Below are 12,007 nucleotides of genomic sequence, written 5' to 3' on the forward strand. Positions count from 1 at the left end.
AAACTTTCTGAGGAAGCTTGCAAAGCAGTATCATGAGATTCCCAGCCAACAATTTATTTTTTTTAAATGTCAATCATTAAGAATTCAGGAGGAATAGAAGTTGAACAAGGTTTTTACTTTTTAAAAATCATTGTTTAATTACTCACAGCAGTCACTTGCAGTCAGTTGCTTGATTTCCCTCTGGTTTAAAGAGCTTGTTAGATTTTGTGTGGTACTTTTTTTAGGCATGATGAGTTACACAGCTATTTTAAGTTAAATGGGAACTGTGTTTTCTGAAATTGTTCTGATTTTCCTGTTTAAAAATGAATGAATTCCAAAATAAATTATTGCCAAAAATTAAAGTATTAAAAACCCTGCTGTGTATAATTGATGAGTAGCTTAATGATTTACATATTTAGGAAGAAGAGAATACAAGTTAACACAGGGGAATCCTCCCTCCAATATCCATTATTTAAAATTATCAGTGGATATTGTGGATTACATCACACACATGCCCTACCTGTGTGGAACAGGGTGTTTGGAAGCAGATGTTATTTAGGTGGACATTATCTCAGAGGCTGTTGATAAGGCCAGTAGGAGGTACACAATTCTTTTAGGCTGTTTGTTCCCTGTGGTGGCAGCACTGCTTTTTTGAGCTCCCATCTATATGCAGGCACTCACCCTGCCCTCTTTGAGGCAGCTGTGCTCATGCAACTGGGAGCAGGAGTGCAGGGCTGCACTCCAATCTGCATCACTTTTAAGGCTTTTTAAGTGCCCTCCCAGGACTGTTGCTGGGAACAATGAAGCTAGGCCAGAGTGGCAACAATGATGCACAGCCCCTAAAAGCTTGCTTCTCTACAGCTGAGTAGGTGGTAGATTGATGTGTTCTTGAACATTCACTGGGAAATGGGCTGAAACTTCTTAAATCGTGGGGAAGGCACGGGAGGGAGGTGAGATGGGGAGGGTGTGTTGACTGGAGAAATAAAATTATGTTGACCTACATACTAGGTGATATAGGTGCTGCTGGAAATGCAAGTACGAATTTGAAGACTGTGGTCTCTCCAGTGGAGCACTCAAGATAAAGTGTTCTCTTTCCTAAAAGATGCAGTTGTATGTAACACAGCATTATTCTCGCAGACATGGAATCATAGAATGATTTGTGCTGGAAAAAACGGTAAAGATTATGGAGTCCAGCTGCCAAGTCCACCACTAAACCATGTCACTAAGGGCCACATCTATATGACTTTTAAATACCTTCAAGGGATGGTGAGTCTACCACTTCCCCCTGGTCAGCCTGTTCCAATGCTGACAACCCTCTCTGGGAAGAAATTTTTTCTGGTACCCAATCTAAACCTCCCCTGGCACAGCTTGAGGCTGTTTCCTTTTCTTCTATTGGTAGTTGCTTGGGACTGACCCCCACCTGGCTACAGCCTCCTTTCAGGTAGTTGTAGACAGTGAGAAGGTTCCTTCACAAGCCTTATTTTCTCCAGGCTAAATAATCACAGCAGTTCCAGCAGCTGCTCCTCATAAGAGTTGTGCTCCAGATCCTTCACCAGCTTCATTGCCCAGTTAAAAAAAACAAAACAAAAAAACAACTTTGAGTGACATAATAGAAGACTCATATTTGAAATCTAAATGAAATATCTGTACTCTGATATCCAAGTTGAAAACCTACTGCTGTGTGCTTACCTAAACATCACTGCTGAGGAAGCAATTCTAGGAAGCCTAAGGTAAAAGACCAGCCTGCTGTACTGTAAACAATGATTGCTGGTATTTGTGGGTTTTTCTCTCCCTTTCCTACCAAAACTGTTAAGTCATACGTACTCCTTGCAAGTCACTGCTTTCTTTTCATTGTTGCTGTTGTCCCAGCAACAGAAATATGGGGCGTGTGCAGCTTTCCATCAGTGTAAGCATCCATAGTGAACTGAATTACTGATGACTAATTCATACACAAATCATCTTGTATTTTCCAAATGCATGATCAGGTGGTTGCAGCTTTGGAGAGAATGAATAATTTGAAGGAGTTTGTATCTAACATGACTGGATCTGTGTTTTTGTATTATCTAAATATTTCACTAAAGCAAGCAAACTAATTTTGTTGCTAAAAAAGGCACAGTCAGCCTTTTTTCCAAATGGAATTTTTCAAAAACTGAGTGTATGAAATCAAACTGAGGCCTGGTTGAAAGGCATAAACTTGATTTCTATGCAGTTTTAGAACAAATCTAATATTAAACATGTATACCAAATTTCTAGTGTAGAACTTAGCTCGGTTTGCTGTGGTTTGATAATCAGAATTAAAAGACATCAGCCCCACCCCTGCCCCAGCCAGTCCCTGTCTTTTCATAGGCCCTTTGTTTTTCATGTTGGCTGGTGTGGTTTTATATGGTTTTCTGGGATCTTGCTCCTACACACTGCAGGGATTCAGGGAGGAGCAGTGAGGGACAGTCATTCGACGTTAGATGGGAAGGATTGACCTAATTTGTGTAGGGCACACACAAATTGGCAGTACCTGCTTATATTTATAGTGTTTCTACTAAATATTTCATTAGCATAATAAGTTCTAATTATAGTATATTAAAAGCAGTTAGTTTGAAAATAAAGGTTTCTTTTTAATTTATAAATATTTAAACATCGGTACTAAAGAAAACTGAGCATCTAATCTTGGTTTCAGATCTCTAATCTGAAATCCAGAAAGTTTACTGAGTGGTAAAAACTGGTTGCAAACAGGATTCTCTTGTCTTCATTGTTGCCTCCTTTAGTTTCCTTTTGATTTAAATAGTCAAGAGCAGAAGTATTTTTGATAATCAAGAAAAATACTTCTTTGCATTTGTGGATTCATCAGCTTCCAGATGGTGAAGGAGAGGAGAAAAACTGAAAATCTCTAATGATGTAGAATGCATATGCTTCAGAGCAAGCTAAGTCAGCATGGACAGTCTGGGGAAAGAAACACAGAAGCAAGGAAGAGGACATACAGGACAAAAGCTAAACTTAGTTCAGGATTGCTTACTTCAAGGGACTAGTGAAAGATTGTCTACAACTCTGAAAATGCTGTAAGATACTCCGTTTTTATAAATTTGGTAGTAGTTTTCAGCTTTACCCACTGTATATGGCAAAATTATTACATTTTAATAGCTTTAAATAACCACCTTTTCAATTCTGAGTTTGTTCTCTTGTGTCTGAATTCTGCCCCAGCATCCCTTCCCCTCCTCTGGCAGCTGCTTACCCAGCCTGGTGGGTGCAGTGCTCTCCCTCCACTTGCTGCCTGCTCTGCCCCAAGCCTGGGATGCCCAGGAAACACCTGCAAAGCCCTGATGCTGCCGGGCTCTTTCTGCTCACTAATGGGGCTAAAAATAGCCACTGCTGCGGGTGATTTCAGCACAGTTTGCAGGCTTGTTTCAGAGTCTGGCCCGTGAATATCTTCTGTAACTAATGGCTGCATCAATATTCTAGATCAAAACACAAAAGGGTTTTTAGCCAGTGATTCTAAATTGCTTGTTAGCTAATAAAGGATTAGAGGTTTTTAACATTGATCCCTCTTCTGCAGTGCCACCAGCTGTACTTTTCATCTTCCATTTGAGTAGATGTCAAATTATTTCTTTTTGTGTGTGTGTATGTGCATGTTTATGCATATAAAAGTTTTTCAGTCAGAGAGATAGATTTATTGTGAGAGCTACTCTGGTAGTGTGTTTTCAGCTTCACTATACACATATGATAAGATTAAGGTTTGGGGGGTTTTTGGTTGGTTTTTTTTTTTTTTTGGAGGTGTGACTGGGATTTTTAATTTTTTTTTCCAGAAAATGTAGGCAAATTTTTTAATAGTGAATAAAATCCAGTAGCATAAAAATTCTTTTGTTTGTGTAAATTATGCAAGAGGTATGTCACAAGCCATAATGTCATTATCTCTACTCTTGTTCGCTTTGCATTTCATTAGAAAGATTCATTTCTCATGCACCTGCATTGAAACATCAAGTTGTGTGGTACATTGGATAGGCCTAAAGTGCTGTTCTATATGCAGGGGACCACATGGATATGCTGTGGCTGGAAGATAAAGGCACTGCAGTCTCACATCACTTAAGTAGGGCTCCCCTTTCTTCTGCCTCCAGAAAATCTCAGCCGTGGGCAGTGTAGACAGTAGTGTCCCCATTCTGTTGTGCTGGTGTTTCCCATTTAAATGTAATCTGACTGCTTCAAGCTTTAGGGGGTAAAATTTTAAATTATAAATAAACACCTATATAATATTAAATACATGCATAACCACGATGTCCAAAATCACAGTTAACTGTAATGATATTTTTACTTTCTCTTCATGGTGTGGTAGGCAGGTCTCTGGCCTTTTGAAGTGGGGAGGAATTTCCTCTCTTTGTAGTTCAGCGTTTAGTTCAATCCATGTTTGCTTGTTGCCTCTGTACTTCAGGAAGGAGTATTTTAATGAACTGCATTTGCCAGTGCAATAAAATCCTCCTGTTGGGGAGACGGCCCAGCAGCCGCTCCAGCATTGTGTCAGAGAACAGGTCTGTGCTGCCATGTGGATGCAGTCCAGTGTTTCCTGCCCTCGAGTGTTGCGCAGACCCAGGACCACCTCCTGGCTGGCAAAGGCACAGAAACAGCTGCCAGCAGAGAAAACACAAGGAAATACCCTAACTGGAGAGAGACTATCTAAAGGCATGCAGAAGGAATTTGCATTACCAGCAGAAAGGAGAAAAATCTCATGTGAACACTTTGGGCTTCCAGTTTTCTAAAAGGATCTAGATGAAAGGTTGTGCAGTGCATTTTTAGGGCCTCCAGGCAATTACTTAGATATCAGAGTAAAGCTTATAATTAGGGTATGGGGAGGATGAAAGGACAGAATTAGGAACAAATTCAATTTATAACATTAAATGATTGCATAATAATCCTTTTGCATTAAAAGAAACAATGATAAATGTACTGCGTTATCTGTATATCTGTGCTTTTAACTGTAGTGTATCTATTCCATTGCCATGTACTTACAAGTTCTCTTGCTAAGGATGAGTTTTGAATAAATAATTTTGTTTATAAAGTTTTCTGTAAGAAGATGCAAATCTATCATCTGATGATTGTGACTTGCCAGAAGGTGCCTTTCCCTTTAGGGAATATTTTACTTTGATTCCTATCAAGACCATTGCAAACAGCTAAGCACAAGGTGTCCTTGGAAAACGAGGCTTTTTAATAACCATTTTCCCCACAAAGCTAGGCAACGTGAAAAGATTCTTTTTAAATGCCAGTGGTTTTCAGCACTAAAGCTGGATCTTGGTAAGTCCCTTCACAAAATTTGTGTTGGTATTTCAGAGAACGTTTTTGGACTCTTCTGTTTGGGAAGTGATCTCGGTAACCCTTTGTGTGATGGCTGACTGGATACAAAGAATGAGAACCATCTCATGCGTAAAGTTGGTCCTGTCAAAACATATGCATACCCGTGGAAAAAAATGACTTTGGGTTCAAGTTATTGTTGATTCTCCTGTAAAACTGGGAAAGCCAGGTGTCTGCTTTGTTACTTTGGTTTCTCTGTGAACACTCAAATATTTGTGATAGAAAATCGTTGTTGATAGTGGGCCGAAGCATTAGGTGAGATCTGGACACTTCTTTGTCAAAACTGATGTGCACTAAAAGCACAGGTCTTTTCTGTGGTAGTGAAATTGAACTTGTCAGGGGTGATGGGGCAATCACTTCCCTGCTCTGCTGCTCAAGCACAGGGCATGCACCCTCTACAGTCCTTTGTGGACGCCACTAAATCTTTGCAGAGTATGAAGTATTTTGTGGAAAAATCTTCTGAAGAAGAAAGAAAATAGCTTTTCTTCAGATTTCTTCAAACATTTTCATCTTGATTCCTAAACACTTGAGTGTGTCAACAGTAAAGGCTCTGCAGATGACAGTGGCATGATGCTGTAAGAGGAAGTTCCAGGCATACAAGAAATGTTGTTTCTATTAGCTATCCTGAGGATGCTAATTAGAATTTTTTCAATATACTTCCTTCTTTGTTCTGGATTAGTTACACATGCACACCCCTACCATCCATGTAAATGCAGAGAGCTCTCAAAGTTGAACTTAGGAGCCTGACTGTTTCAAGTGAGAACTAAAGCTGTTAGCCCAGCTTTGAAGGCTATGGGTGGACTATGCTGATGTCTGCTTATTTAAATGCTTTTCTCAGGAAATGAAAATCAGTGAGAATGTTCATTGCAGAGGGGTGGGAACTGACTAGTGTGTTTTAACAAGCTGGAGCCTTGCAATTAATTTTTTTTAATCATTGTTTGATATAATCTTAAATAATTGCATTTGACTTGATTGACATTTGGGTACAAGGGCCAGAAGAAAGATGCTCCTGGCTTCTTTGAATTCAGGGGGCTGTGGGGATTGAGGAAGCTTATTAAGAGATTTTCATTTTCACTATTATCTTCTCATTGTGTGGACAGTCCTGCTGTGTATAGGGACTCCAAGAACATCCATTTCACTTTGCATTAGTCAAGGTGATTCCTCAGATGCTGCACAACAGCACATCGTGAATCCAGATTGAGTGGAAAAGGACCTCTTGAACATGTTACTGCTCAATGTACATTAAATAAGCAGGTCTTGAGTGCATAGTGTTAGGCTGAATTACAGCAGGGACTTATTCAGCACTGTTGCTTTCTGCTCATGCTTTCTGCTAATGACATTAAACACCATTTGGTCTTAGCTGGGTGCATCTGGATTAACGTCAATGCATTCTCTTGTTATAGGAGCAGCTTACTGCCAGTTCATGGACATGTTGTTCCCAGGGTGCATTAGCTTGAAGAAAGTAAAGTTTCAAGCAAAGCTGGAGCATGAGTACATTCACAACTTCAAACTTCTGCAGGCATCATTTAAAAGAATGAATGTGGATAAGGTAGGCATTCTGTATGTGTATTTTGATCACTGCATGTTTCAAAAGTTACATAAATTGCATATGTAACTAAATAGGGGAATATATGTATATATGTGTATACGTATATATGTATATATGTAATAAATAGAGGAAACAAACTGCAAAATACTTGAAAATTCACTTTTTCAACTTCTGGAATTGCTAGTAGTGTATGAAGATGTTCTTGACCTTTCATCATCTGAAAAGGGTATTTGGGCATAAAGGAAGAAGTTTGGCATTTGGCTCCATTTAGGTACAAATTGAAAATTGAGTCCACATGTCCAATGAGGAACTGTGCCATCTAACTCTTGTATCTTAATATTAGAGACCCTTTGATGCAGCACCATGTGTTGGAAATTCCTTGTCATCAGTGAATCCTAATTTTTTGATAAGTAAAATTATTGATGACCTGAATTTCCAACAAAACAACTTGAAAATATGCTGGTTTTAAATTCTTACAGGTATTCCATGTTTTTTGTCCGAAGCAGGGTTTGAGGAATTTAAAATATTCAAAAGCTGCAATAATTTACCCAATGATTTAATAGATTGGGTAGCACATGTGATCTTGTGAAGTTAAGAATTGAAGGCACTGAGAAAATGCTTGTTCAGCCTTAAGGTATTTGGTTTATGCTTGAATGTGACAGTCTGACAGACTCACCAATATAAATTACTGTGTTGATAAAAATTAATAATGGAAGTTATGTTGTCATGGTTATAGTTTTACACTGATGCACTACCTGTTTACCCTTTTAAGGTTCTGCCCTGGGTTTTAGTGTTGCCTTATTCTGAAATTTAAACAGTCTGCTAACAGAGAGTCCCTTAAGACTTCTATGAAGCACTGGATAACCCTCATTGTTTCATGAAATGTTATAACTACTTCTATTTACATTGTGTTTTGCTAGTGAGACATTGGGAAGACTAATGTAGTGAACATTGTCAATTTTCCTGTAGAGAGCAAATTTATCATGCCTTTTTAATGTAGAGTTAGGGTACAAATGGAACAACCTGAAAAGACATGCAAAATGCAGTGTCAATTCTTGCATCATAGATTTATAAAATGCTGTACAGTTGGCTTAATCCTGAAGAAGAAATTAAAACCCTTTTCCAGTTGAAAACTCATAATATTCAAGAGGGATTAAGGTCCACTTAACTTGGCTGTTTAATCAGAGGCATAAATTAAGCAAAGCAGGGCAGTTCTTCTGCAGGTTGTCCGTGTCTGTCCACAGTGTCTGGAAGCCTTGAGTACTGTAATATTGGCTGAAGACACATTTTGGAGGTTTCATGTCAGTGAAAAGTTTCCAAGATATTGTGATATGGAGACATCCTCATAGCCTTTCCTTTGTTGTACTAGAACTTTATAAGGCATTTAAGTCAACTTCTGCGTGTCCATAAACTGTTCTATGTATAGCTATATGTGGAATGGAAAAAAATTACAAGGTTAAAACCTCAGGGTTGGTTCACATGATGACCATGTGCTACCAAAATGTAGGTTGGTTCGAACTTTAGCATGTCTTGGAAAAGCTGCTGGGTTTTGTAGTTCAAACAGTAGGGTAGAGAGCAAGAAACATCTGTCTGGAGTTTCTGAAGAATTGTTTATTTGTAGTACATCAAACTGTACCATGTCCATTAAGACCAGAAATCCTTAGTTGGCTGAATATAGTGTTACTCCCAGAACAGAGTCATTCATCATGGGATGTATCCATGGAATGTAAGGGAGTATCTCTGTGGAGCAATTGCTATAAAAGCTTACATACACCTACTGTATTGCTACTTAAGGGCCGGGTCTCATTGGGTTTTGTTTTCATTTTTTAAGAGCACTTGCAAATTGACCCTTTCTTGAAGAAAGAAATCAATGGCAGAGGTTTATTTGTTGATGCAGTTTTTTTTTCAGATAAGTGTGTATATGTAATTTTTTTAAATGGCAGTAATGTAATATTGTAATTGTAATATTACCTTTTAGGTAATTCCTGTGGAAAAACTGGTCAAAGGGCGCTTCCAAGACAACTTAGATTTCATTCAGTGGTTTAAGAAGTTCTTTGATGCTAATTATGATGGGAAGGAGTATGATCCTGTGGAAGCTCGACAAGGCCAAGATGCTCTTCCTCCACCAGATCCTGGTGAACAGATCTTTAACCTGCCCAAAAAGTCTCACCATGCAAACTCTCCAACTGCAGGTATTTTGCATCTTAAAGAATTCCATTTCTGTCTCTGAAGACAACTATAAACTGTGGTCCGCTCCGCTTAAATACTAGTTTAAAATTATTTCCTTGGGTGCTCATGCCATTCTTTTCACCTTATCATAGGCTTAGCATCTTGAGACAGCAGGAAGTTAATATTTTATGTGCTTGGCCCAGCTCTACTAAGCATAGATCCTCCTCCACTGAACCCCTTCCATGTAAATGAGCTGGGCTCTAGTAATGTCTGGTGATGGAGTCAAAGGCTTTTAACCATCTTGTTGCTGAATGTGGTATGTGCAAGTGTATTCAAGAACATTAAATGGAGTGTGTTCCTCTTTCACACCTCCACCATTATAGGAAAATGGTTGCACAGGCTGATTTATTTTTAAATTTTTTTGGTAAGTAAAATGTTTCCAAATCTTAAGGGCTAACCAGAAGAACAAAAACTAAATTATTTTTTGTTTTTATGTGTGCTTACTGTTTGGATATGCTAGTCCTCCTAACTGAAAAGCCTGTAGTTTTCACTCTCTCGCAAAGATACCTCAGTCTGCTAATTTTTTATTTTGTGCTTGTATTGGGTTTTGCTAGGATGGAGATAACACTTCAGTGAAGATTGGTGCCAAATTTTGAATTTAAAACTGAAACAGTGTTGATAAGGCATGGATATTTTAATTATTGCTAATCAGTGCTTGCACAGACTCCAGGCCTTTTCAGTTTCTCACATTGCCTTGCCAACAAGGAGACTGGGGGTGCCTGGGAAATTTGGAGGGGACACAGCTAGGACAGCTGACCCCAACAGACTGAACAGATAATTCATACCACATGTACTGCTTAACAAGAAAAGCTGGGGGAGTAAGGAGAAGAGTGGGGAAGGATGTTCAGAGTTACTTCATTTGTCTTGCCAAATCACCATTATGGGTGATGGAATCTGGCTTTCCTGGAGGTGGGTTAATTCCTGCCTGCCCATGGGAAGTGGTGAATGAATTGTTGCATGGCTTTTGTTTTACCTGTTAAACTGTCTTTATCTCAACCCATGAATTTTCTCACTTCCCCCTTCTGAATGTGAGTATGACTAGTCACTAAGCAGGTGCTGTTTTTGCTGACTGAGAATTGAGTGAACAGGAGAGCAGCCAACGTTTAAGAAAAAAAATAGTCACTAAAAAAGTGTTGCTGGACATGGATTTGTGCATGTGGAAATACACATGCACATGCAGCTAGTTCCTTAATTGGTTTGTCCTGGGTTTATGCTAGCCCATTCCTCAAATAAGGATTAATATTTAGTTGGTTTAAAATCTGTGACCTGTCCTCTCATGAGTTTGGATATGCACCAATATTCACAAAAGCAGGGGCAGGTGTGAAGCATAAAGCAACCTCACTTTTAGGCCACCTTGTGCTCTGGAATCCTACCCAGATTTCAGTGTTCTGCTCTGGTCACTTCTGACGTCAAAGCGGGGCATACTTGGCCAGCTGCCTTCAGCTCATTAGTGCTTCCAGGAAATGGGGCTCCTAATAGCTGGCCAGTGCTACTCTGGGCTTCTAAAGCTTGTTTACATCTTTGTTTTGTACTGTCTTGTGCCTGAACTTCTGAATTTCAGAGTCTGGCATGCTCCAATTTCCCATGAGATGTCTTGCACTCCCTTTGGAAACAGAAAACCCAAGTGCTAATGTCAAGATGTTGTCCAGTTCTGAAATTGGAAGAGACATTTTTATTAAAAACAGACTTTACTGTGCTTGTTAATTCTTCTTACAGATGGTCTGTTCTTCCCAAAGTCACAAATATGTCATCCAAATTAAAGCTGTGGAGGTGACAATCCTACAGAAATTGAATAGCTACTGGAGTGCAACCAGCCAGCTGATATAGAGAAAAATGCAGTAATGTCATGTTGAGTTGTTGGTTGTATGAAGAGCATGTCCTGTGCCTTTTCAGCCTTTGTGTGGGATTGTACAGCTGAGTGTGATTTGAGAAGATCCTGTAGCTGTGAAAGTTAGCTTTTTCATGGCAAACTTCCTTCATTATTAACTTAAATGTTGTCCAGAAGTATAGGACACTAGTTAAATTTCTGAGCTGAGGATGGTGGGGTATGGACATTCCATGATGCTGGATGAAGTGAGAGTTCCAGCTTTTCTTGCTGCTTGCATTTCAGAACAGAATTGATTCAGTCAGTCATTCCATGGGTTTACTGAATTCTGGGTGAGCACATTGATGTATGGTGTCTTTGTGCCTTGCCTCACCCCATCACAGAACCTGCACATTGGAGGAGTGGGAGCCTTTACTAATGCTCTGGAAGGAGTTCTGTATGCATCTGCAAACTTGTGTGTGCCTCATCTCCTCCTGTTTGGGAGTAAATTGGGATGATGTGGGAGCAAGTTCTGGGCAGCTGGGAAATTACCATGAAAGATGTGCTTCTGTACCTCTGTCTTCCGCACTTAGCTGGAAGTGAAGGAGTACTTATTACAGCTACAGGAACAAAAATATAAACCCCAGGATATTGTTGGCCTTCTGGGCTGCAAGTGCATATTGCTGGGTCATGCTGAGCTTCTCATCAACCAACATCCCAAGTCCTTCTCCTCAGGGCTGCCCTCAATCCATTCTCCATCCAACCTGTATTTTAGGTTGGGATTGCCTTGACCCACATGCACTTGGCCATGTTGAACTTTATGAGGTTTGCACAGGCCCACCTCTCAGGCCTGTCAAGGTCCCACTGGATGGCAGCCCTTCCCTCCAGCACATGACCACAACACACAGCTTGGTGCCATTATGGATTTTTGTGATTTGCTCTGCGTTAACAGTGAAGTTTTGAAGTTTTAATACTGCCTAGTCAGTTCTTTAACAAAACAAAAGGAAGCACTAGTGAGAAAAAATAAAGAACCCAGAATATCTTTCAGCATAATCTGCAAGTTTTTAAACAGCATGCAGTGGACATACCTACATGTAAGCATCTGTTGTTTGGTGTCA

The 12,007-nt window shown here is 39.6% G+C and overlaps 1 protein-coding gene across 4 annotated transcripts in view; it reads left to right on the forward strand.

Annotated features, from left to right (window-relative positions):
• The window catches only part of MAPRE2 (microtubule associated protein RP/EB family member 2), a 105,987-nt gene that overhangs the window by 74,057 nt on the left and 19,923 nt on the right, over positions 1 to 12,007 (forward strand). For all 4 annotated transcript variants that reach the window (XM_066330761.1, XM_066330743.1, XM_066330753.1 and 1 more), the window contains 2 exons: positions 6,711 to 6,856; positions 8,835 to 9,048. In XM_066330761.1, the coding sequence (XP_066186858.1) occupies positions 6,711 to 6,856; positions 8,835 to 9,048 (360 nt within the window). The remainder of the gene's footprint in view (positions 1 to 6,710; positions 6,857 to 8,834; positions 9,049 to 12,007) is intronic.

The sequence above is a fragment of the Sylvia atricapilla genome, chromosome 1 (genome assembly GCF_009819655.1).
Source record: "Sylvia atricapilla isolate bSylAtr1 chromosome 1, bSylAtr1.pri, whole genome shotgun sequence".
Classification (NCBI taxonomy): domain Eukaryota; kingdom Metazoa; phylum Chordata; class Aves; order Passeriformes; family Sylviidae; genus Sylvia; species Sylvia atricapilla.